This window comes from Biomphalaria glabrata, chromosome 1, assembly GCF_947242115.1.
Source record: "Biomphalaria glabrata chromosome 1, xgBioGlab47.1, whole genome shotgun sequence".
In the NCBI taxonomy this organism is placed as follows: Eukaryota; Metazoa; Mollusca; class Gastropoda; family Planorbidae; genus Biomphalaria; species Biomphalaria glabrata.
In genome coordinates this window covers 4292259-4320118 of record NC_074711.1, presented here as the reverse complement: position 1 = coordinate 4320118, position 27860 = coordinate 4292259, and the positions used below count along the sequence as shown (strand labels likewise).

General features: G+C 37.0%; 1 protein-coding gene across 4 annotated transcripts; it reads left to right on the top strand.

The window, feature by feature from the left end:
- The first annotated feature begins 740 nt into the window (after nt 1–740).
- On the top strand, nt 741–13124 carry LOC106074605 (mannosyl-oligosaccharide glucosidase-like). Of its 4 annotated transcripts, none has more exons than XM_056014282.1 (4): nt 741–815; nt 3650–3960; nt 8012–8291; nt 8875–13124. In XM_056014282.1, exons 2-4 carry the CDS (start codon nt 3674–3676, stop codon nt 10765–10767), a joined length of 2460 nt encoding a protein of 819 aa, XP_055870257.1. In that variant the 5' UTR covers nt 741–815; nt 3650–3673; the 3' UTR covers nt 10768–13124. The 4 variants fall into 4 exon arrangements, with proteins under 4 accessions (XP_055870257.1, XP_055870188.1, XP_055870036.1 ...); XM_056014213.1 differs by lacking the exon at nt 741–815 and adding an exon at nt 823–934; XM_056014061.1 differs by lacking the exon at nt 741–815 and adding an exon at nt 849–996.
- Nucleotides 13125–27860: the final 14736 nt, after the last annotated feature.

Below are 27860 nucleotides of genomic sequence, written 5' to 3'. Positions count from 1 at the left end.
TGGGAATCTATAATTATCAGGCGCTGTCGTACTTTCAACCTTCTTTCTACTTCTGACTTTTGGTGTGCAATCCAGAACCCTTCCTTTATGCTTGCTTTCCACGTGGATCTTTTCCCCCAAGTGTTAGTGTCGATTTTGAAGAGTTTCATGTGGCGTTAGCATACATCAGAAGGCCTACACATTAAAAGTAGGTGACCTGGGGCTCTCCTGCTTTCTATTAGATCACCGTACAGAATGTTTTTGTGGGGGTCGACCATGTGGCATTTTGTGAACACGTCCAAGCCAGCCAAGGCGTCTGCTGCTGATAACAGCGGGATATCCTGGCACCCTGCTTTTCGCGGCACTTCTTCATTGGCTATTTTATCTTTGTCACGTTATTTTTAAAATCCGCCTTAAGCATTGAGGTGGAAGATATTCAGCTTATTTCCCCCCTGCCAGGCGTAGGTTAACCATGATTCACTGCCATATAGCAGAGTGCTCATCACACAGGTCCGGTAGACTAGGTCTTTGGTATTGGTAGTCAGCAAGATATTGTCCCACACTCTTTTCTGCAGCCGTGACATATGGTGTCCATTGCATTGGCTATTTGGCTATCCAGTAGCACATCGTTGGAGATGGGAGCCAAGGTAGCAGAAATAATCAACTATTTCTAGAGATCAGCCATTAAAAGTCACATGAGGTGCAGTGCTTGTGTTGTGAAATAGTATTTTGGTCTAGATTTGACTAATATTTAAGCCAAACGTCTGGCATGCAACAAATATGTCAACCAGACACAGGGTCTGGGGCCGACTAGCATATTCTAAAACCGATTTGACGTACGTCATTATAGCCATAAACATAAAAAGTGTTCTGCTGTTGCCGGTGTACACGTTACTACGAATCATTAGATCTAGATTACCTCAAAAACAGACATCTACATAGACAGAGCCTAGATGTAAAATCTAAATGTAGATAGAGATCTAAATCTTAAAAAAACTAGATTATATTGCTGTCTAAGTATAATAAAATAAAATTTAAATTATCATTTCATTATGAATATAATATTTTTTTTTATTATTAGATCTAGTGATCTAGATACATAGAAAAAACAAAAAAAAAAAAAACGAGATTTAGCATTTGATTTTCAGTATTTTGCCAAATTTTGGCCATTGGGTAATCCATGTCCATAGTTACTTTTTAGTAAGACAAAGTCTAAGAGTCAATCAAGACTGAAATCTCAAGTCTGACTAGTGAGAATAGATCTATAAATATCAACACTGCTAGTCTTAAGTCTAGTAATGACCCTAGAAGTAGAATCAGTAGAATGTTTTAAAAGTTAAGCCTTGGCCGGCTTGGCCTTAACTTCAAACTTGCCTTAAGTAGTAAGGCTTAAGTCTTAGCCTTAGATCTAATCTATAAATCTAGTCTACTACTACACTGTCTACACAGTCGTCACAATCACAGTCTAGTAGTTAGTAGATGTGATCATTTTCTTGATCTACTCAAAATAATTCATCATTCAAGATTGACATGATGATGATCTAGGTTCTAATCTATCTAGCCCCAATCTAGGTCTAGACTCTAGATCTATATTAGTATATTTATGACTAGATACTAGACTCTGAACCCAAGAAATTACCGACTCTGAATCTAGATGCAAGAGAGCCTGATAGTGATACATTGTTTTATTAAAAACTTTCATGATCATACTCATAGTAAGAACTCTACAGATTTACCTCTGCTATCAGCAGAATAAGTATTTATAAGAGATCAATTATTCCCAAAAATTGATATAGAAATTTTTAACTATGTATCAGGCTCCCTTACACAGGCAGCTCCCTTATTCCCCCCCCCCCCCCCCATTTTTATACAAGCACATCATAAGGGTAGATGGGAAGAGAGCAATTATATTTATCGTCGATACTCCTGATCCGACTATTTATCTATCAATCTTTTGCTTTATAGTTGATTGTAGGGGGTGGGGGCTGTTTTGGTAACATCTACTACCTCACCTTCAAAGTTGACTTTTTATTTACTAAGGATTTATATTTTGCTGAATTTACATTAGCCACATAACTACTTTTTATAATGTTAACAATTTATCTAAAGGGTTGGTGGTGGAGGTGACCGCTTCGTTCCTCAATGGGGCCATACGGCTGGTGATGGTCCCCCCACGGGTGCGGTGGCACATTATATTATAAGGCATATAGAGGGCCCCCCAGTGGGCTCTGTCTCCGGCCTTGCATGGGAGGAGGAACTCATGTCATTGGCTCAAGGTACGGAGTCCTACTTCTAGACAGATGTGTCTACATGATCATCCAGTCGCTGGGGGACTCCAGACAGAGGGGTTGGTGAAGAGCCAATTCCTCATCCTGGCCACAGGATAAAATCCTTTCCCGGGTCACATGGTTCATAAAAGGAATGCGAAAATCTTGAACCATAAAGTACATCGGATTCAGGTGGTGTAGGTGAAGCAGTAAGCCGGGAATCATCTCCCCTGAATCCTTTCATATATATTATATATAATGTGATTTTTTCCGCATTCTCATGATTGTGCCTTTTTCCGTTTTGTAAGCTTTACTTTTGTATTATGAAAATGCAGTTGGAAATTGTAATAGTTGTTATTTTTGAAAACGTTCGCAATAGCCCATAGCCTAAGGATAAAACATACATTAAAACTGTTAAAAAAATTATGTTCAAAATTAAGGTCGTTATTAAAGATTGCCTAATTTTCTGGCTCGTAAATTTCCGGGTGCCTAAATTTCCAGTGCCTAAATTTCCTAGTTTCAGATCTAGTAGTGACTAGAGTGTGTCTAGTCCTAGATTCTAGAATATTGTTATAACTTAAGGGAGGCAACTCAACAATATAGATGTTTATTTACATGGGGACATCACAAATACATAGATCTAGAACAATGTTAGCCTTGGGCCTCTTCATAAGCGACATAAGCTCTAGACTTGGGTGGAGCTTCAGTATCTTCTTTCTCAATGTCAACATCCTTCTCAGTCTAGTCTCTAACAGTGATAATAGTTTAATAGTCTAATAGTTTATCATATTTGTATTTGTATGGTATTTACAAAGCTAGTATCAACTCGCTCTGTCTGTCTGTCTGGTAAAAAGTGTGTACACATTATTTCTCCCACACCCAATCTTGGAACAAGCTGAAACTTCACACAATTATTCATTGGCACTTTTAAAAATTATTTATTGTAGCTAACAAAGCATCAACCACTAAAAAAAAAACAATAAGTCAATTAATTATTGGTATCTAATTATTTTGTTTGATATTAAATAAGGGAAATAACTTGTACATTATTGATAGAGATTTTATGGCGAAGTTCTTCCCCTTTTTAAAAAAGAGAATTTATTTATCTTGCTTGTTTGCTTATTACATTTGCATTAGTTCAAATATACCCGTACAAGACACTCAAACATCTGAGTAATTGTCGAAGTCAGACACATCTCTACAGCAGTGAAACTCATTACACTTTCTGCTTAGTCTTGTACACATTATAACCAAGCCTTTTTGCAAAGTGTTGCTCAACTATTATCCTGTCTTTTGTGTAATATCACAAAAGCAAACAATAACTAACAGAATAACCTTTTTTTTTCAATACAAATATTCAATATCTTTGTATTAATGTGTTTTTTTTCGTTTATTTCTTTCAGGAGTTTTCACAGCCAATACTTACAATGACAAAGAGTGAACTTAGAAGCAGGGCCAAACATAAAATTAACAATGAAGAGACTGCTGCAAAAAGTGACAAAGATGACAAACTGCCTCCTCACTGGAAACTTGATCCGTATGCCAAGTTGATTGGCATTGGTGTTCTTGTTCTGACAGTGAGCGCCATAGCTTTCTTTCGCTATCAGCAGCATTTACGGGAAATAATTATAACCCCACTAGACTCTCCTCGAATTATTCAAGACAACAGCAGCCTGCCAGTAGTGAATCCAGATAGATTTTGGGGCACCTACAGGTCAGCATTACGATAGCTTCAGTAATAAATTATATTGTACTATTCAATTTTATTCTTCTGTAATAAATAGATAAATAATAAACTAAACTGTGCAAATATGTTGATCTTTTTAGGGAATGAAACAAATTGTTCTGATTGTAATATTTTCTTGCATGTCAATACCATTTATAAATCAGCCTTTCAAACTACTTAGTTGAGGGAGAAACTATTGTCATTGTAATTGTAAATAGCTGCAATACATATTTTTCAAACAAGTTTTTAATGAGTAATTTTTTTTAATAAGCAAGTAAATGTTTTGCTATTTCACTTTATTTGCTCTGATGTTATGTAGTGTACTAAACTACCTTTGATTAGTGTAATCTTGTATTTTTTAACTCTCAGCAAAACAAAAGCCATTCAGAACTCCTAAAATATTAGACTTTTTTTTCCTGCCAACCCTATAATGGTAAATACATTTTCTTTTTAATCTCAATGTACTCAATGTTTTTGACTTGAGGCTTCTTTTTTTTTTTTTTAAATTATCTCCATATCATGATGATGTGTTTGGTCATACAGGATGGGACATAAAGATTTTCCAAAGTTTGAACAAATCTACTATCTAAAAAAAAAAAAAAAAAACTAACATTTATAAAAAGTACATTTAAAAAAGTTCTAACAGGTTTTAAAGATCATTTTTGGTCTGGTGCAGTTGCATTTGGACTGAGCACAATACGTCACTATTACAGATAAATTGTTTTTATTATACGCTATAACAAAACCATGCTGATGTTCACCTGTCCAATTCATGATGTGTAAAAGAAAGAAAAATTGTTATAATTAATTGAAATTGGCAGGGGTGTAGCTAGGGACTTTCCTTCGTTTGTGGGTCTGGGGGGGGGGGGGCTTGACCTCTTTGAGGGCCCCTACATTTTGCGTAATATTTAATTTTAAATGTAAAAAACACTCATTTGGGGGCCCCTATCAAGTGGAGGCTCGGGGGGATTTTCAAACAACAAAATGGGTTCAACCTGGAACCATAAGAACAACAGTCAGGAGCGCATACCAGGCTGTACTGTCTTAATTTCAATATCCTTATGCTTCAATATCCCTGTATTTTTTTTTTTGTCACAGTTATATCTTTGGCTAAATTTCAATAGTCCAGCGAAATTAAATTATAGCTTTTATGTAGCGCTACTTTCATGCTTATAGCATGCTCAGAGCGCTATGGTCCATTCTCATTTGAGGGGGTATGGGGTATCTGGGAGAAGGTTTTCCGTGCTGCCTTTAGGCGCTTATAAACACAACTCTGCTCAAGTCGGTGTCGAACCATCGAGATCCCTTCATAGGTAGCCAAGCCAAGTTCAAGCATACTTAGTCTCTCGACCATGCTTCCCACACTTCTTGAAGAGCTTTTATCTTTCCTATTTTCTGTGGTATTTTTCATTATTCAATGTATCACTATAATGAAGATAGGGGAATGGCGATTTAAGATCTCCATGTCTTTCTCCATTATTCTTCCGTGTTGACCAGATTTAGCTTGATTTTTTTAATGTTTTTTTGGCACCTCTGCCTTTAGTAGGCTATATCAGACCGGTGAAAGATTTGGGAGAAATATTGAGACTCAAAAAGACCTCTTTGAGGACCCCTACATTTTGCGTAATATTTAATTTTAAATGTAAAAAACACTCATTTGGGGGCCCCTATCAAATAGAGGCTCGGGGGGATTTTCAAATTCTCCCCCTTCCTCCCCCCACTCTAGCTACGCCACTGGAAATTGGTGGAGCCTAGCCTACCTAATTAAACCTTCCTGTCTCTGTACTGCCACTACAGCCTATGCAGTGCCCAATTCCAATGTGGACAACGTTTATGCCTCACCCTGTGTATTAATTGCCAGTTTTCTCCAGGTGCCCCTTACTGACACCATCTCTTGTCTTGGTTTTCTACTTTCACTTTGACATGTCTCTCCTTTCATCTAGTTTTAGGTATACCTAATTTAATCTGTATAATATTTATCTTATATATAAAGCAGAAAGTAAGGCTTATGTATGTCCCAAATAAAAATCAAAACCCTTTGATCAATCTTGATGACACTTTTCATAAATGTTCCTTAAATCATGGCAAAGACAGTAGTGTATGTTTAATGTCCCTCCCACAACCGGAGGGCCCTAAAAATATACAAAAAGTACCTAATTGTATCTCTATTAAAGAGTGAAACTTTTTAACAAGTTGGGTAAACACGTTTTGTCAGTATTTTATTTTTGACATGAATATATTGGCTGAATGGGTAATTCTATTCTCACATTCTACTTTTATTTTCATGGGAAAATTTAAAAAAATGTAAAGGGAACATTCTCCATGTTTGACATAGATCTTAATTCAATCCATTGGATCAGTAATACACAAACTAAGGCCCACAGACAGTGGGTCATATCCTTGTGAAAATGAAATAACTATTTCAGTTCTAAAAAGCTAATTGAACTTGTGAACACTTAAAGTTGAACATATTTACAAATGCGTTTATGTAACATGTCAAAATGTAAAACAATACTATATATTATAGTTACTGAGTTTCAGTTCTTATTATGGTATAGTAAGAAAATGTTTTTCTTCCTAGTCAGATATTGCAGGTCTTCTATTGATTAAGTCCCCTGTCTCTCTTACTGTTTAGTTTGTTTTACATGTTTGAAATGTTTCTTCAGATTTGAAGGTTTTTACATCCTAGGCCAAACCTCCCATGGATGAGGGGGAATGACAACAAAAAGGGTTCAACCTGGAACCATAAGAACAACAGTTAGGAGCGCATACCAGGCTGTACTGTCTTAATTTCAATATCCTTATTTTCCCTGTAGTTTTTTTTTTTTGTCAGTTATATCTTTGGCCTAATTTCAATGGGCCAGCGAAATTAAATTATAGCTTTTATGTAGCGCTACTTTCATGCTTAAAGCATGCTCAGAGTGCTATGGTCCATTCTCAGTTGAGGGGGTATCTGGGAGAAGGTTTTCCGTGCTGCCTTTAGGCGCTCAGCAAACACAACTCTGCTCAAGTCGGGTGTCGAACCTCGAGACCCCTTCATAGGTAGCCAAGCCAAGTTCAAGCGTACTTAGCCTCTCGACCACGCTTCCCACACTTCTTGAAGAGTTTTTATCTTTCCTATTTTCTGTGGTATTTTTCATTATTTAATGTATCACTATAATGTATAGGAATGGGGATTTAAGATCTCCATGTCTTGCTCCATTATTCTTCTGTGTTGACCAGATTTAGCTTGATTTTTTAAATGTTTTTTTGGCACATCTGCCTTTAGTAGGCTATATCGGACCGGTGAAAGATTTGGGAGAAATATTAAGACTCAAAAAGACAAAGAAGATTCAAAGCTTTATTCTGGAATTAGGGCATTTCAGAAACTAAAAAAGTTTGACTAAAAATGAACATCACATATCTTGCTAAATACGTTGACTGAATGTTCCTATGATGTCTTGTAGACATAAGAATGGTGAGACAGTGTGAAGAAAGGGGAATCTTAGACTTGACAGACTGTTCTTAAATTGTTTTTCATGAAAAAAAATCTTGTCAAACATAAGCTTTTTGACAACCATTGAACTTCAATGTGAAGAAGCAACAATGAAAGTTATTCTCCCACATCTAATCTTGGATCAAGCTGAAATTTTGCACAATTATTTCTTTTACCTGACAACACAAGAATAAAAAAAAAAAAATTAACCAATTAGTTAATTCACTTTTGGTAATAAATTATTTTGTTTGGTATCTCAAACAAGGGAAAGAAATTGTAATTGTCTGAAGTGGTGGTATATGTTGAATTAGTCCCCTTTATAGGTCTTTGTTTGAGTCTTAGTGAACACAACCCTGAAAAATAGGTCAAGTCTATAGGAACAATAGATAACTGTACAATCTTCTATCTTCATAAGCTCTCCACTTGAAGAGTGGTTTCCGTGTTGGCTTGAGAAGTCTGAGAAGCCTTGAGCCATTGAAGTTCTATTTAGCATCTTCAGCATAGTTTATTTTATCATGAAACTGATTGTAGCATTCAATACATATACATTTTTTTTTCTCATAGGCCACAAGCATATTTTGGCATAAAAAGCCGCAGCAAGTACTCCCCTGTTTTTGGTTTGATGTGGATGACTGAGTTGACAGGGCAGATGCCCCCACCTCTGCGCCACTGGTGTGACCAGGGTGACAGGCTTGAAGGATATATTTGGCAGATGCATGATGGGAAGAATTTCGGCATTCAGCAGTTGCAAGAGAGAACCTATACAATAAAAACAGAATTTCTGAAGAGATCTGGTGGTGACCACGGTGGGGACTGGTCTGCAAGGATACATTTTACTCCAAAGGTAAGCAACTATCTTTGAAACACTAAGGTGTCCATTACTAGCATTGAGATTGAAAGACCTCTGGCTAAAAGTGAAAACATTTAAACTAATTTACATGCTTTGTTTATGTGTCTGTACTTTCAGATTTATATTCTGTAAATTTGTTTTGTCTTGTTCCATTCTTTAAGTTAAACATAGCTTTTTATAGGATGTTAAAAAAAAAATATATAAATAAGATTATATAATATATAGATCTTGTTCAAACAAACTTGGGATGGACTTAAGGATATCTTTAGATCTTCAGTTTTAAAAAAAATCAAACTTGAGACCTTCACGGCTTCTGTTTGACGTCCAAGTGCCGCTACATTGTGTTCTAAATTTGAATCATTAAAAATATTTACTTTATCAGCTTTGCTCTAGATTATTTAAACTCCCTATTTATCATTAAGCCCGCAAACAATATTTTATTATTTTAAGACATGGGTTAAAGAGTCTCTTTGGTTATTAAGTACAGTCCTTATAATAGCAGCCTGTCCCATAAACCCTATACACACACTCACATCTAATATATAAATGAGATTTATTTGTTTTTTTTTATTTTCAGAATCCTCAAGAACAGGTTGTTGTTTCAACTTTCTTTTATGCTGCACTAGATGAGGACTACGGAAAGTTGGAACCAATACTTGCCAAAGGCAAATTAAATTCAGTACATGGCTGGCATCAAGATGTAGGCAACTTTCACCTTATTCTTACTAATGCGGAGTCTAGCCAGCAGAAGTCCAACTACCTAGTCAGCCATGCCAAGCAGTTGGCCCAACTGAAGGATGTTTTGATGTCCAATTTGAAGGTTGATGCTTGGGACTCAGCCCGAACGCAGGCTTTTTTTAAACTGACCGGCCGCAAAGTGCCCAACGATGCACCTGGCCCAAATTTTGTTGTGAAGCAAGTAACCGCACAACTGCCATTCACAATGGAGGTGATTTTTCAATCTGGAAGTGTATTGGACCGACCAAATGAGCTGTCAGGCAATGTGTTTAGCTCACTTCTAGAAGAGAGAACCAAAGAGTTTAACGATAAATTTGAAACACTATTTAAACTGAAAGAAAAAGGTTATCCTCAAGAAGCAGTCACATTTGCTCAAGCTGTAGTCAGTAACATGTTGGGCAGTATTGGCTACTTTTATGGATCATCTTTAGTCCAATCCGTGTATAACAAGGAGCCGTTAAACTACTGGGAGGCACCTTTATACACTGGTGTTCCATCAAGACCCTTTTTCCCTCGTGGTTTCTTGTGGGATGAAGGCTTTCACAACCTCTTAATTAGCTCTTGGGATGAGGACATTTCTAAAGACATTATTGGACATTGGATGGATTTGATGAACATAGAAGGTTGGATACCAAGAGAACAAATTTTAGGGTCTGAGGCTCGGGCCAAAGTGCCGTCGGAGTTTGTGGTACAAAGGAATACCAATGCCAACCCTCCGACATTTTTTCTGCCACTTAAATATCTTATTAGGAATATGATAGAAAGAGGATCGCCACAGGATAAAGATTATTTATCTGCATTGTTTCCTAGATTGAAAACTTGGTTTAACTACTACAATACTACACAGATTGGCAGACAACCATTTACCTACCGCTGGCATGGGCGCGATCCCTCCAACATCAAACAGCTTAACCCATTGACCCTGACCTCAGGTTTAGATGATTATCCCCGTGCCTCTCATCCTACTGAAGATGAAAGACATTTAGACTTGCGGTGTTGGATAGCATTTGCTGCTCAAGTGATGAGCGATATCGCTAAGGTTTTGGGCCAGGACTGGCAAGAGTATGATGCCACGTTCCGCCTCTTGTCCGATAACCGATTGTTGGATCAAATTCACTGGTCTGAGAAAGGCAAGCAGTACAGTGATTATGGCTTGCACACGGAAAAAATCAAATTGGAAAAACCCAAACCACCTGCCAATATTAAAAACAGTCAGCGTCAGTTTGATCAAGACAAAATCCGTGTTGTCCTGTCCCCACCTTCTTATCAGTTTGTCGATGCCTACGGTTACGTTAGTCTTTTCCCATTTCTGCTCAAGTTAATTGACCCGAGCTCAGCCAAGCTAGAAACTACACTCCAGGACATTACAAATCCTGAGAAGCTTTGGACCAACTATGGCTTGCGATCATTGAGCAGGAGGTCTAAATTCTACGACAGATTCAATACAGAACATGACCCTCCTTACTGGCGAGGGACTATTTGGATCAACATCAACTACATGTGTTTATCTGCTCTTCATCACTACCGCAGTGTGGAGGGACCTTTTAAGGAACTAGCAGGGACTGTGTATAGCAATTTGAGAAACAATTTAGTCAATAATATCATCAAAGAGTACCAACGCACAGGATACATATGGGAGAACTACAGCGACAAAACGGGAGAGGGTAAAGGCTCCCACCCTTTCACTGGTTGGTCAGCGTTAGTTGTTCTAATGATGGCTGAAAAGTATTAACTTGTTATTTTAGGACATGTGTTCTCTATTCAAATTTGTTGTTTTATAAAAATCTATCAAAATGGAGCTACAAATAACATCGACAAAGATCTCCTTCATGGTTCTTATTAAAAGACATTTTATTAGTTTTGTAAAAAAAACAAACAACTTATTTGGCTTTTTTTTTACACCCAGCTCAAATAAATAAAATTTTTGCATTTGTTGCTTGTTATAATTATGGCAATGCTTTTGATTCCGAAGATTAAGGATAAGTGCAGTGTTTCACATGATAACGCTAAACCACTCTTGTACACAGCTATTAAAACTGTTGTGTATTTTTTTTATTTAATAAAAAATTCACTCATTAGGATACTTCAGTACTGTTACACTGTCAATGTATCTTTCAATACAATTATAACATGTAAGTATACAAATATATATATATATAAATATATATATATATATATTGTTAGTCTTGAAATAAAAAAGTTGTTTAAAATATTGTATGCAATACGTAAAGGTTGATTTATTTTCAAGTTTAGTTATAGACACTAAAGCAACTTATTGTACACCATTTGAGTAATATATTCCACATATTACATGTAAGAAGCAGATTGTGTCTGCAAGACCTTTTTAAATATATGTAACAATCAAAATGTGTTGTGGAAAAAGGTCTATCAATATGTGTTATGGTTAGAGTGTGGTAGATAATTGTCTATAACAAAATATATGAGCAGAATGTGGTGAAAAAGACATTAAAAGAGAAACAAGTACTAATGCATGTAACAATCAGAAATTTTGATACACGTCTATAAATACATGTAATGAGCAGTTAGTGATATTAAAACCATTTTTAAATATACATGTTATTGGCTCAGTGTGGAAGAGAAACTTATCAAATATGTTGTACTGAGCAGATGCATACACTAGTGGGCTAGAAGTCCAGATGTAAGTGAGAGATGGCAAGTTAACTTTTGCTTGATAGAATACTAAAGATGTGTGTATGTTTTAAATGTTTTCTATAGGTACGCATTCATTTCATTCCGTTAAAAGACAATCTGTATGTGTCCTCAACTATAAAATATTTTTAAAAATCCAGACAGACTAGTGAACATCACTGTAAAACTAAAACTAATTTCAGCCTTAGACTTGATATCTCTAGTTGGTATATATAATAATATATTAAGAAGAAACACTTTTGAGGGACATCAATTTAAATATACAATCTGCGACAAAACTGTTTTGTATGCGGGGAACTTTTTTTTTACCTTCCTTTCACCTTGTCCATTGGGGCACCACACAAGATCTGTCAACCATCTTTCTCCCTTCCTCTCTGTCCTTTGCCTTGGATAAAATTTCTTTCAATGACTGGCCTGTCCATTCTTTTATGTTTCTGAAGACATCTGGGGACCATGGTTGGTGACTTTTTTTTTTTAAGTATACCAGTATGTAAAAGTTGATCAAGTGGGAAGTGTGGTCGAGAGGCTAAGTGCGCTTGAACTTGGCTTGGCTACCTAGAAGGGGGCTCGAGGTTTGACACCCGACTCAGGCAGAGTTGTGTTTACTAAGCGCCTAAAGGCAGCACGGAAAACCAACTCCTAGATACCCCCCCCCCCCCCCCCCACTGGTCCACAAAAGAGATTGAACCGAAAGCGCTCTGAGCATGCTATAAGCATGAAAGTAGCGCTATATAAAAGCTATAATAATAATAATTAGAATTTTTTGTTTTCATTTCATTCTTTCCTCACATACTTATGATATTTACAGATCCATAAAACATTTGAGTTTGAAAGAATTTTTTTTAAATGATTGTCTTTCCACGTCTGGATATCTTACGAAAGGATTTGTTGTTTTTGTTCACTTTTCTATACAAGCATGGTGATTTGTGACAATGTTGTTGTTGTTTTAAAAAATGTATGCAATATTTTTTTATTTTTTTTAGATTTTTCTTATTTCTACTTTGATTCATTGTGTTCCAAGTATTCAAGTTGAATGTCCTCACTCCAGTGTGTGTGTGTATGTTTTGGCTAGTCAAAGGTAGATAACATAAAGGCATTTGTCATCAGATGGATTATTTTTTTGGGTTATAGGTACTTGCACTGACCTATGTATTTGTTCCACTGGCTACTATATTGTTGTACATGCACTCTATATGTGATGAACAGAAGGATATTTTTTTTTAAACTTTGAAATTAGAAAATGTATGATGTTTTTTGTGAGTATTAATCTTTGCCAGTTTTAAATTCCCAAATGCAGACCTGTCCAAACAGTGTAGAGAGATTTAGGTAATATGCCAGTGAAAACATTGTATTGGATCAAAATGTTTTACAATGAAACATTTATCTGGTGGCTCTGCATTAAAAAAAAACCAAACTTTTCCTTTTGTTTTCCTCTCTTTGAGTCTGTGTAACACTCTGGTCTCCTACATTCCTAATCTAAATTTAGAATACTGTAGATAATAAGGATTTAATTGGGCCTAGTTTCATTTTGACAATGCTTATATCAACTCACTTTTTCTGTCTGGTAAAAAGTTTGTACAACTTTTTTTTTTTAATTTCCAATCTCGGATCAAGTTGAAATTTTTGAAATTTTGCACACTTATTTCCCTTTTACCTGGCAAAACAAGAATCAATAAAAAAAAAACAACAATTAGTTAATTAACAATTGGGAATTAATTATTTTGATTGGCATTGAACAAGGGAAAGAAATTGTAATTGACATATGTGGTGGTGTAAATTGAATTAGTCCCCTTTAGGACGCCGCTTTAAAGTTTGAAACTAATAACAGATAGCTATGAAACCTATTTTTATAAGCACTTCGCTGCCACAGTGGTTAGTGTATTGGCTTCAGGAGGCTTGAGCCCTGAAGTTCGAATTCAAGTCGTTCATCTTTATATATTTATATAAAATATATTTGAAAAGCTATCATGGTAACATTCACCCAGATACCCCCCTTCTTTGTCCCCCTGCCCCTTTCAACTGGTCCAGACAAGTGATAACATGAAAGCTAAAAGCATGAAACAGCGCTCAACAAAAATAATTGATAAAAATATTTCTAATCGCACAGATTTATTTTTGTATGTTTAGATCTATAAAAATTTGATTACTTTACTGATTATTGATAAATTACACTAAATATAAGTTGTTTTTTTTTAAGAATTATTAAAATATTTTCGTCTTTTAAACCATAAACACTACTTGGTCTAATAATAATAATACACAGCCACTAAAATTTTATTATTATAATAATATTTTGTAATATTAGTTTTCATAATATGTTAAAAATATAAAAAAAGGGTCATTATATCTAGATTGCGATTACGGTTTAAATGTCCCGCTAATTAAAATAGGCCTATATAGATTTACTGTTTAAAGGATTTTGAACCATTGTAGTAAAAACAGTTTCCCCTGTCTTTTTTAAATGTAAGTCTATGTGACATACTAACTCACGAATGCCCGCGGGTTAAAGTTGGTGTGAACATAATTTTATTACGATTCGTCACAGTGGCAGTTTGTAATGGCTGGCTGGTCTTTTACTCATAATTGCATGGGTTGTCTGCGCTTGTGGTATTTCGAGGCACGCGGAACTATTGGTAAATAAACGCTCGATATTTGTTGCTAGTTTCCTCTCCTCTGTAATTGACTGTTGGCTGTGACGTAATGTTTCATGATCCGACGTCATCACGTTCGCTATATATAACAGCCACGCATGTAGGGATCGTGCCTAAATTAGCCTTTTGACCTAACATGTATCATTAAGGCGGCATTTTTTTTTTAATGCTTCAAACTGGTTCTGGACAAATAAATCTAAACTCTATTACCTTCATTGTGTTTTGCTTCGTTAGGTGTACGCCTATGCTCTTTAGGTGTACGCCTATGCCTACCTCGATATCTAGGTTGGCATTTGCTGATATGGTATTTTTTTTTTTATTATAGCTTTTATATAGCGCTACTTTCATGCTTATAGCATGCTCAGAGCGCTTTTGGTCCAATCTCATTTGTGGACCAGTGGGGGGGGGGGTATCTAGGAGTTGGTTTTCCGTGCTGCCTTTATAAACACAACTCTGCCCGAGTCGGGTGTCGAACCTCGAGCCCCCCTCAAGCGCACTTGGCCTCTCGATAACGCTTCCCACAACATATTTCCCACATAGACACACTTTTTAAACATTTTCTAGTCTTGTTTTGTTTGTAAAAATGTTTTACTTGTTTCGGATGTTCCTTATTTTGTTGAAGATAGCTTACTTCCTAGTCCAAACCTCCCGCAGGACGACGGGGGATGGGAGCGGGCAGGGTTTGAACCCGGGCCCATCGATTAATCCAAAACGACAGTCCAGCGCGCAAACCGCACGACCAGGCAGCCATGCTTGTTTTTTTTTTTTGGCCATCTATGAGAATATCTGGTTCTATGACTGGTTTATTTGGAGGAGGTGGATGCAACACTTCTGACTTTTGTACATAGATGTTGAACACTTCAGTACCGTCCTCGACTTGCACATCAAGCATTAGCGCCGAAGCCATCGCCTGCCTGGAACAATTCCCAATCAACAGTCCACTTGCTGGTCCTCCTTGGCTCAATGAAGTAACTAAAATATTTAAAGCTATCAACTGGTAAGGCCCCTGGTGTAGACTCCATCCATTTTTCAGAGAGATTAAGGAAGACCCTTTTGTGTCTTACTTATTTTTGTCACATCTCACTCAGACAAAGCTATTGTCTGGCTGGGGGGGGGGGGTGTCTTGATTTAAATTTCTTCTTTTGTCGTATGCTCTTTTTCTTCGGCGTAGTGTTTCTGTGTAGATCTGTGTGAGGCGGTCGTCATAAAAGTTCTACAGTTGCCTCAGTTTTAGTAAGCAAGGCCGGTCTAAAGTAACTGGAGGCCGTATGCGAAGCGAATAGGATGTCCCCAAATTAAATAAAAAAAAATAAAAAATTAAGACCGAAAAACACGCATTGAATTAAAAACCTTCATGTATCTAAATTAACAAGTTCGTTAAATTCCTCAAATACAAAGATTTACTGCTGCGGGGGTAAACGACTGTCTATATGCATGTTTCTTGTATTTTCTAGTTAAACTCCTATTGCACTGATAGCGCGAATGGTCATCGTGGACGATTCATTAATGATCACCAGATTAGAAATTACCTTTCGACATTTCTCTTTAGTTGACGGACTTTGAATGCCGCCATTTAGTGAGCTCACGGATAGTGGGGTTAAGTGTGTTGACACGCTGTGTTATTGAGCCGGCGTTAGGACTTCGTGTAAGTTTTACTTCATTTTTGTTTTCGTCGATTTCCATTTACGATACGCTTATCCCCACTATCGACTAAAGAGAGCAGGGAGTCGCAATAAGAAACCACGAATGCAATAAAAGAATGAACGTTGGTATCGAGCTGGGAAGAACTGTTTCAGATTCAAGAAATGGATGGATGGTTGCCTGGTCGTGCGGTTTGCGCGCTGGACTGTCGTTCGGATTTATCGACGGTCGAGGGTTCAAACCCTGCCCGCTCCCATCCCCCGTCGTCCTGCAGGAGGTTTGGACTAGGAAGTAAACTATCTTTAACTCTGAAGGAACATCCGAAACATGTAAAACATTTTACAAACATTTTTCAAGACTTGGAACGGAACTGGAGTCAAGGCAAGGATGAAATAAGAACATGTATTGGAGGTCTGCTTTCACGAAGTATTACCTTGTACGCATGTACTGAGCAAATTGTGTTCTCAAGACCTTTGTAAATATATGAATAATTGAAACATGTAAGCGTTTCCCTTTCAGACCTTGCGATCTATGGGGCAGATGATGTTAAGTTCATCTGTTTCTATGGCCAACGGTTAACGAGCAGGGCGTCAAGTGGCCAGCATAAAGACCAAACGCCTTTACGTTCTGTGGCAGATGATGGCTGCCTGGTCGTGCGGTTTGCGCACTGGACTGTCGTTCGGATTTATCGACGGTCGAGGGTTCAAACCCTGCCCGCTCCCATCCCCCGTCGTCCTGCGGGAGGTTTGGACTAGGAAGTAAACTATCTTCAACTCTGAAGGAACATCCGAAACAATGTAAAACAAAACAAACAAAACATGTTAAGTTCATCTGTTTCTATGACCATACGGTTAGCGAACAGGGCGTCAAGTGGCCAGCACAACGACCAAACGCCTTTACGTTCTGAAACCATAGTCAGGTACCCCATTAGAGTTGGGTGGACTCATGGGGGGGGGGCTTAAGAAAATAGAAATTCAAAATCCCAGTCTTCACCGAGATCTGAACCCAGGACGTCAGGTTCGAAAGCCAAGTGCTTAACCACTCAGCTCTCCATGTAATTGAAATAAGACTAAAATATCCAATAATCTTGGGTATGCCATTGTATATAGACTTTCAGAGAACTACAGAAGCTCAACAATTGGTAGCCAACAACAGACATCGATTTCTTCCATTAAAAAACTAAGAACAGGAGGTATCCCCATCATAACTTTCTAAGTCTCTGCATCTACTGTCATTCATAACTTTCTAAGTCTCTGCATCTACTGTCATTCATAACTTTCTAAGTCTCTGCATCTACTGTCATTCATAACTTTCTAAGTCTCTGCATGTATCAAGTCATAACTTTCAGAGTCTCTGTATGTATCAAGTCATAAATTTCTAAGTATGCTTCCATCAAGTCATAACCTTCTAAGTCTCTGCATCTATCAAGTCATAACTATCTAACTCTCTGCATGTACCAAGTCATAACTTTCTGAGTCTCTGCATCTATCAAGTCATAACTTTCTAAGTCTGCGTGTAACAAGTCATAACTTTGTAAGGTCTTAACAAAGTCCTATGCGTGTATCAAGTACCTTGTAATCTCAAAGACAACGTCCTCTACCGTTTGGACACTGTATTTAAAACAGTCTTCAGCTAAAGCTCCTTGCTAGATTTATTTAATTGTTAAAATAAACTCCGCATGGACCGTCTTCCTCTCTAGACTGGGTGCCGGGTGCCATTTCCACAATTCCACTCATTGCAAGCCCCACTCTCCCCCCCCCAAGTCATTAGCTTGTGTTTGATCTTCTCTTCGACTGTCCTCACCATCACTTACCCCTTTCCCCCCCCCCCCACCCCTTATTTGGTGTCGCCAAACAAATAAATAAGACCAACTCATCATCCTCTCTGTAGGAGAAGGTATCGATTAGCCCAAATAGTCTCCCCCCCCCTTTTCTTTCCGGACCCCTCTCTCCCTCCGTCCAATCTTTTTTTTTTTTTTTTTTCGTATTTCTCTCCGCCCTTTCTGGTCGGAGCTATTGAGAAGTTTGTCTGTAGTGAAAACTGTGGATTGTGCTAGATGGTCGTAGCTATTGATCCAAACAAAGCTGCACTTGTCTTTCGCCTGGCCTGGGCCAGATTACGTCTCGGCCACAAACAGCATCTACACACACACACACTCACATCTGTCTGATCCATACGGCTGCATTTTAATTTCACTGTTTGGTAACCTCATTCCCGAAGACTTTTTCTCTCATCCTTATTTGAGAGATGCACACCAAGTCATGTTAATTAATTTTGGTTTTGTTCAAGTTTCCTATTTTGTTTAGTTAGGTTTTTGTTTTGGGAAAAATCTGGCACATTAATAAAACAGTTAGGTTTTTGTTTTGGGAAAAATCTGGCACATTAATAAAACAGTAAAACAGTAGGGAGTCAGATTGCCAGCCATTATTAAGAAAGACAAAACTAAAAGTGAAAAAAAAAAAAATTGCGAAAGAAAAAGGGGGATAAGGAGAAAGTAATCACGTGACAGAATTCCGACACCAGCTATAAATAGTAACACTGATAGAAGTATCGATTTCCTTAATGTTCACGCTACACTCATTATTAATAACAATGACGTCACAATCACTACAAAAAAAAAAAAAACACGCTCATGTCATTAAAACAAAGACAAAAACCAGACAACGGATCGACTCGATAGTGTAATTGTTTGCGGTGGACGTCTGATAGTCTGGGTAAAGGGGAAATAACTTGCGTTGTAGTTTGGTTATTAATAATACATTTTTAAAATGCAACAAAAAAATGATTTCATTTGATTAACACAAGCGTATAACATACAATGATGTATTAAGTTATTCATGACAGTTCTTTTTTTTTTTTTTTTTTTTTTTTTTACAATTATTACTATTAAATTTATACAAATACTCCTTCTTCCCTAGTCCCATTAGAGCATGGAATGGGTTGCTTGAGCCAGCCAGGAAAACCAGTGACTTGGCAGAATGTAAGTCATTGGTTAATATGCATGACCAAATGCATGACGCGTAGGACGTAATCATCTTCTTTTTTGAAGTAACGTCTGTATCATATAAGATAAGATAAGAAATTACAAGAGGCTAAGGTTGGAAGGTTGGTTGGTGGGTGAAGATGTTATCGTATTAAAAAAAAAACATCTACGCAATGTCGTAGGATTGATCCACAAACTGGCCTTTTTTTTTTTTTGTTTGTTTTTTTGTTCAATTATGATCCAATAGGAGCCAATTCAAACAAAAACAAACAACAAAAAAAAAAAGGCAGTTTGCCCGAAACGGTCCACCCAGACAGGTAAAAAGGCTGTTTTCAATATTTTAAGAAAGAATATTATAATGAAATTCAATCAAAGGCAAACGACAGAGAAGAATGGAGAAAGAAGGTTGACGGATCTTGAGTGGTGCCCCAACGGTTCAACCAACTAAGGAATAGGTAAAGGTGTGAATGTAAAGGTTACTCAAATGTGAATATTCGTTAGTTATAATCGAATCATAAGTCAAAGGTACTTGCTGCAGGCCTACTTCACGTGACATACAGCCTGACTCTTTAATTTTGTGTAACGTTAAGTTCGTTTATTTCTTCCTGACATTAGTCTATTACCCCCCCCCCCCTTTCTTATTCTAATTGCAATTCCACTGGTCTACTCGTCTGTCTCGTCTAATTTTTCACTTTACGGTCGTATGCATTCTTCCGGGCAGGGGCGGACTTGGTGTCAAAATTGGCCTCGGCATTTCTATAAAATTCGGCCCACAAATTCTCAATCATGTGATGGGCATCCATTTCTAGGTGTATCGGTCCTTAAAAATCATTGTTAAGTTTGATAATGTATCGATATGCATGCATACAGTTAACTCTATAGCCTATCTTAATAAGCAATATAGTGTCTTTTTAAATCAGCAATTATGTAGGCCCTAAAATGATGAAGCCTACTAGTGGCACTGTCTACATTCTACATTTTATTTTCGGAAAATGTGTTTGATTAAAAGAGTATTACACTGTAATGTCTGTGAAAGATTTTTTTAACACGACGCTCAGAGGGCCTTTTATAAAAATAATAATATAATAAGAATATTATAAAACCTTTAACAACTTGATTTGTGCCATAGTGACTTCGATCAGGCCATTTCGGTGGCCCTACCGGCCCATTTGGGTACCGGCCCACCGGGCATATAGCCAGTCTGCCCCTGCTTCCAGGCTCGCTGTCATGACTTGGCCTGACTGTTACTTTGTGTAGTCTGTCAACATCTGGTTTTAATCCCGTATTGTCCATCATGATCTGTAGTGGTCAAGAGCTCGTTAAGTTCGCTCGAGTGACCAATGACAGATTTAAACACTGGTGTATCTCGGCGACACTGTCTCGCCCCACTTTCTAAAGCTGTTTACAAGATTCTAGAACTTGCTACTAGGGAATTATCTCGCTTGTCGCTAGGGAATTATCTCCCTTGCCACTTGAGGTTTATAAAAATAGTTGTGTTTTTTTTTTTTTTTCAACCCGAATGTTAATGGACTTAAGTAACAAGAGAACAATAAACAATCTCCATCTATACATTAGTACACACAAAATCCAAATGAAAATGTACATTATTAATATGTGGAAGGTATAAATATGAAAGAAACCCATACAGTTTAGGCTCGCCTCTCATGAATGACGTGATGATAGATGGGCACTAACTGCCACATACAATGCTCAGTTAAGCATCTCATCCACTTTGTAATCATAAAATAAGATAAACTTAAATTAAACAATTACTCTTTGGTTTTAAAGCAGACCGCTTTATTAAAGTTGAGGTTTATGTGCATTAAAAAAAATGTTGGCCAAATATGTTAAAGAGCACAGAACTATATATATTTTTTTTTTGGGTTTATCAAAGAAATCTGAGATTCAGTTAAGACTAAATGTAACTAAATATGATAGATAATTATCCATGATCTTTCCATGAGGGTCCGGCCTGCTTCAACACATCTTTCCATTCAGATGTTTCCTGAACTTTTGTTCTCCAAGCCCGATCTGCCGCTATATCATAGTAAGTTAAGTAAAATTTACCTCTCAGAACTTGCGGGGCAGATAATGTAAAGGTCATCTGTTCCTGTGGTCCACTGTTAACGAGGGTGTCGTGTGGCCAGCCCAACGACCAACCGCTGGGCAGACTCAGCGGCGCCCTAAAGATCTTGCAATGAGGTTTCGAACCCGGGACTCTTCGATTCGGAAGCCGAGCTCTTCACCACCCAGCCACCGCGAATCCTCCTCTATATCAAGAAGCCATCTAATTCGTGGTCTGGCTTTGGGTCACCCGTCTTTTGTTTTCTGACGGTCTACTTTTTTTCATTCTGACCTGTTCATTTCTATTTCTGTCACTTTAGATTAATTAGAAGAGTCTCCATCTGCTTGGTAGTACTTCTGCTTTTAGTACAAACTAATTACAAAGCTATATCAACTCACTCTGTCTGTTGGTAAAAAGTTTGTACACGTTATTTCTCGAATTAATATGAAATTTTGCACAATTAGTTCTATTACCTGACAACACAAGAATTAATTAAAAAAAAACAACAACAATTACTTAATTAACTACTGGTAATTGATTATTTTGTTTGGTATCTCGAACAAGTGAAAGAAATTGTACTTGACTGAACTGGTGATTGAAACTGAATTAGTTCCCTTTTTATGTGACAAAACACTAGATAGCAATGCAATCTATCAGTTTGGTCAGAATGTCGGCTGGAGGAGAAGAGTCAGGAGGCGGAATTCAGGGCGTCCCCACTTTTTCTTTTTATTAATGCACTTAAAAAGCGAATACGGTAAAAATTCACCCAGAAATCCCTTTCTCTCCCACCCCATTGTCCAGATAAGAAATAGGATCACAGCGCATTGAGAAAGCAAAAAAGCATGAAATAACGCTTAACTATTATAAATTTAATTACATGATCCAAACTAATTGATAGTAATAATAATAATGATAATAATCTTTATTGTCCGTATGGAAATTTGTCTTACAATTTGTGCATTATACCAAACAAAAAACATTATAACTATAAGAAACCAAAGTGTACATTCACACCAGACTCACTCATAATTTACTTGTGACAAAGTTTATACCAGATTGTTCTTATTTAATGATACAACTACACTCCGTATAAGCTTTGTTGTTTTTTAAAAGTAGACCTATATATTTTTTTATTTAGTTGGTATCCTTGATCTTTCAATATGGCGTCCATCACATTGTGTAGTTTTCACATTTTTATTTCACACTCTTCCTCTCCTTTATTTCCTTTAATTTGTCCCAAGTAACCAGGGAATCGGGTTCTGTTGAATTCATCTGCAAGTTGAAGACAATAAAGAGAAGGGAAACACAAAAAAAAAATTGCAAGGTCTGAAAAGGTTAAAAAAACAACAACAACATCCTAAACTTGAAAAGATTTCTTTCTGTACAAATGTAATCTCCATGTCCAGCTGGGTGTTGTTCCACTTTCAAACTATTCATTCTTGTTCTGAAATAACACACCCACAAATGTCTACACCGGATGCTGTAGTCTAAAAATGGCTTCTCGGAGAAATTAGTGTTGAGCATTATGGGTAAAGAGGCTCATTTCCGTTGAAGCTTTTGATGAAGTTTTTTTTTTTTTTTTTTTGGGGGGGGGGGGCGCGGAGGCGGTTAACGTATGATCTTAGCTTAGAACTAAACTTTTTAGAAAGCTTTTCTCAACTCATTCTGTCTTCTGTCTGGTACAAATTTTGAACACGTTATTTCTCCCTTTTCCCATTCTCGGATTAAATTGAAACTTTGCACAATTATTCATTATTCCTAACAAAACACTAATCAATATAAAAAAATAACCAATCAGTTACTAAAATAGTGGTAATTAGTTAATTTTGTTGATAGCGAATACGAAAATAAATCTTACAGTAATAAACTATATGTCTGTAAATATGGAGTTCTTCCCCCTTTTGATAATTTTTTTTTTAAAATATTTTTATATTTTGCTTATTTTATTAACTTAATCTTTATCAACTCCTACGCATAGTATTTCGATAATAAATAAGGGAACATTTGAATCCACTTCCTAAACGCAAGCGGCTGTAGGTTTGCTAACCACATTCATGCCATATCAACAGTGTTTTGATCTCTTTTTAAAAAAAACAATTATCTCCCCTTCCTCTATTCCTTTCTTTTGTGCATTTAAAAATAGCGAATGCTAAAAACAAAATATTTTAAAATTACCCAAATGTTTAAGAAAATGGCAAAGACCTAATTGAATTTTCAGCCACATTTCAGTTAAGCGCCTATTGATATTACATTTACTATCGACTACATGGGCATGTAGGCCTAGATGTAATTTCTGTCCTTAGACTACGCTTGATTCATTTATAGCTATCACTGAAACTTCTATGTTTTCTTTCGAAGGGTTATCTTAGGTTTTAAATAAAGAGCATTTCTAGGTAGCAAAGATATCTATAAGGTCATCTCAGAATTACGTCATTAATACACGATGTGCGGAATAATCTCAGAAGCAAATTTGAAATTTGCAAACTTTAAAAGATTTCTCCCCGTTTCGGAAATTCAGAATTACATCTTGGTTTAGAGATTATATCTTTCCTACGAGCTCTAGCCAATCAGTCGTATTTTCATGACGTCTTCAATCCAAAACATTGCTCGCGATTTCGCCACGTGTGGAAGAGGTCTCCAACCACATCTTGAGGAGGTTTTAAACCTCATCTTGAGCAGGATCTCACTATTAAACTAAATCGATATTCATGTTTCCATACACGGACTTCGGGACTTTGGCGGCAATTAATCGCTAGCAGACGACAGGAATAGCCTTCGGATCTCGGACGACTTAAATGGCATTGCGTTGGCATTTTTTGAGATTCTAAAATGATAAAGAGAGAGAGAGAGAAAAAAAAGTGGATTTTTTTTCTTTTCTTTTACACGCCACCCAATGCAATTGAAAAGAAACAGAAAACAGGAGTTGAAACAGCGAATAAAAAAACAGGAGGGGACGGGGTAGTCTTTATCCAATGTTTGATTTTAGGCAAGAAGACTTGGTTCTTTACTTTTTTTACAAAGCTCTGTCTGTCTGTCTGTCTGTCTGGTAAAAAGTGTGTACACATTATTTTTCCCACACCCAATTTCTGTTCAGGCTGAAATTTTGCACAATTATTTCGAATACCTGACAACTCAAGAATCAATAAAAGAAATTACTCAGTGGACCTCATTCACCAATCGTAAATAAACACATTTAGCCACGTCATAATATTGATAAAACAATGAAAAATACGTATCACGTGACAGCCTTTATGGATTACATAATTTTATATAAAAGATATATAGAATCACGTGGCTAAATGTTGTTTGTTTACGATTGGTGAATGAGGCCCATTAGTTAATTAACTATTGGTATCTCGATCAAGGGAAAGAAATTGTAATTGACTGAAGTGGCGGTATAAGCTGAATTAGTCCCCTTTATAGGTCGTCGTCTGAGTCTTTGTGAACCAATATCCATCCCAGTGGCCCTACAGCCCTTGGAGGGCCCTGACCTGCTTTAGCACATCTCTCCTTTCTGATCTCTTTATGTCTCCATGCATGACTTTTAGTTGTTAGGGTATTACTAGTCGACCGGCGGCGTAGCATACGCCGCTATTTTGCAGGGCCGACCTTAGGCCACTGCAACCTATGCGACCGCTGTGGGCCCCGCACTTTTATAGGACCCGTTCTAATTTTAAGTGTATAAATTATTAAATTAAACCATTTTATAAGTTATAACAGATTTCCCGCGGCCTCCTGTCGATTTATCCGTATCCCTACCCAAACTTGGCCCCGCGAAATCCGTTTCGCATAGGGCTCCACCATGGTTAAGTCCGGTTCTGCTATTTAGTGACGGATTAATACTACTTCTACCCCCCCCTCCCCGCCCCTCTTTTTTTTTCGCCTCTTAAATTACCCAGGATAACTACCTCCGTCTGAGTTGCAAAAATAAAAGAGTGATCTTTCCATGGCGTCCAAACTCTTGAGCGTGCTCTGTCACCTCGATAGTTACTACAGAGTAGATTACTCCCCCCCCCTTTCCTTTTCACCTTTTTAACGTGAGGTAGAAATAAAAAAAAAAAAGAGTGATATTTCTTCTTATTTTGTGTTCTCCCCCCCCCCCCTCCGCTCCCCCCCCCCCTCTCTTGTTTTCTCGTGGACTATCCGCAGAAATAAGAGAGTGATCTTTCCTTTACTTCTCGTTTAAACTGTTGAGGGAAGAAGAGAATTATATATATAGATACACTTCCATTTTCATAAGCTCTCCAGCAGCCAAGAAATTACCGTGTTGGCTTGAGAAGCCTGAGAAGGCTTGAGCCATGAGTTCGGATTCAGGTCGTTCACCCTTTTTTTTTTTTAATTTTATAAATGCTTTTTAATTGTTAGTCTAGATCTATTCCAAATTTATTTACATGACTTTCAAGCTAATTGATACAAGTACGCTTAATATAAGCTTTGTTTTTTTGTAAATATTAGTATTAATAAGTGGATACTTAACAAATCTTTTGAAAAAAAAAGTGTAGTGGTCTCCATATAAGTCCTGCTCATGCGTTCACTTACTTAAATTCGGCCCTGCTGGAAGTTCAGATTATGTATACCTTTGTAAGCTTCTATGCTTTTGATGAACATTAAGTTTCAAGTATACAAATATAAAATACTAGACTAGATGTAATGATGTATATTCTAGATTAGCGATTGTGAGAGCTCTCTTGAAAAACACTTTATAAGATAAGATATGAATAGAATTAGAAGTCATAGATCTAGTACCTTGAAGGATTACCTTTGACATGCCACCAGCGTACCCAATGCTGCCCCAGCTTCCGCCACTTTACAGAGGAGCCCTCCCCCCCCCCTTTTTGTTTGCCTGCTAAATTATGTATCAGGAGGGGAGCTTTCTCATTTTTTCCCCGGTATCACAAGCACTCACTCACACACATTCACACATAGAGCGTTACTCTCTAACCCAGGCACACTTCTCACAGCATTCGATATTTTGTTTACACGGTTGTCAAGGAAAGAAAGCACCAATTAATAGGTTGACAAATATTGATACAAATCATCAGGTCTATGACCTTCGTGAGCACAACGTTTTTATCTGAAAGTTGGGGGAAGGGGGGGGAGGAGATAAATGGAAGGATTTGAACCTCTCAAGCCTTTACTAAAACGAAGTTTTAATAACCACAATGGTGCTAAGACCCGTTAATGTGGGCATGTACCAGGCAGTTCATTTACTTATATACTTAGCAGGTTTCTTCTGGGGATTTTCTTTTTTTTTTTTTCTGATTATTGTGTACGTGAGACCAAAATAAGAGAAAGCGATAAGGAAAAATATGGGGACAATATAAGGGAACTTAAAAAAAAAAGCGAAACAAAATGAAAAAAGGAAGTTAGAGATAAATGGACAAGGTCAAGGACTCTAGATAGAAAGATTACTGCTGTCAACTAGATCATAAAAATTACATTGTGCTGCAAAAGCTTCACAGAACAGATAATTGTTCTTTGCACCTTTTGTCAATTACAGTCATTTCGATAATAAAATTGAATGGAATTCTTCCTACCGGGGTTATGATAACATTGAAAACGCTGCCGAGGAGGACAGATGCAGACGGGGAAAAGAAAATCTTAATCGACCACCGGCGGACAATAGTTATGCGTGTCATGAATGTGGCAAAATATGTAGGTCACAGCTGGGGCTGCGCAGCCACGGGAAATACTGCATTCCTCGTCAATCTTCGGACTCGAAGACAAGCCTTATTCTAATATGCAAGTTGAAAATTAAAAACCATTAGAGTCAGGAGATCAAACGTAAACGTCGCAATTACTTTGAACACGTAGAAGGCAGAAAGTGAACACAATAGCCTTTAAGTGTAGAGACGGACAGACAAGACAGACAGACTGATTGACAGATACAAAATTATCAACAAAGATTTATGTCAATATTAGATGCTGTTTGTTTTTTTCTGTGTTAGCGACGTGGTCATTAATTTCTTCTGGTTCGTTGTTCTCCAATTAAATCATTTTTCACAGGCCTTCCCTTCGTATCAAATGATAATTAGAGCACGAGAGAGGAGAGAGACAGAGAGAGAGAGAGAGACAGAGAGAGAAATCGTTCTTTTCATTTCCCCTGTAAGAAAAAAAAAATCCGTTATTGCTTTTGTTCAGTCTGCCTGTTTGTAACTCGGTCCCGTTTAAATCTCAAAAACTAAGAGCCTTGTCCACAGTTTGACGATGACAGGGTGGAGCTTGCCAACATAGAATGGCTCGATTATCCGAAATTGTTTTGGCGAAACATGTCCTAGGAAACTTCGACATTACAACAAATTTGTATTTCTATGATAAACAACAACTATATCATCAAATGGAGATTGAGTGGAACATTATATAGGTCTTCTATAGTATTAATGTTTTGTCTTGTGTAATAAATAAATAAGACAATTCCCTTATAAAGATTATTATGATTATGATTATGATTATTATGATTACGCCTCTAAAAACGTGCAAATTTATGTTATAAAACTTTCAGTCAGGTCAGGAGGACTTCACTCTCGGAGATCATGTTGGTTGTTTTGTCTTCTGTCTTAAATAAAGCAAATGCAATCAATCTTTAAACGTCATTTAAAACAACTTTTTTTATTCTTTAGCTTGTAGCTATTAATCAAATAGATGTTAACTATAAAAAAAACATATATGAAATGTTTAAAGAAGTCCTTTCAGCACACTTTAGTTTATTATAGATGTATAGTAAGTCAACATCTTTGACACGTAATTTCTTCCACTTCTAATTCTCGGATAAACTTAAGACTTGGCGCAATGACAATGTCGATGACAACACATGA

What these genes read in the sequence shown, in the direction of transcription:
- LOC106074605 (XM_056014282.1), top strand. Translation starts at nt 3,674, where the DNA reads ATGACAAAGAGTGAACTTAGAAGCAGGGCCAAACATAAAATTAACAAT. An exon ending in AGATTTTGGGGCACCTACAG is followed by an intron (nt 3,961 to 8,011) that starts GTCAGCATTACG and finishes TTTTTCTCATAG; the next exon opens with GCCACAAGCATATTTTGGCA. An exon ending in GGATACATTTTACTCCAAAG is followed by an intron (nt 8,292 to 8,874) that starts GTAAGCAACTAT and finishes TTTTATTTTCAG; the next exon opens with AATCCTCAAGAACAGGTTGT.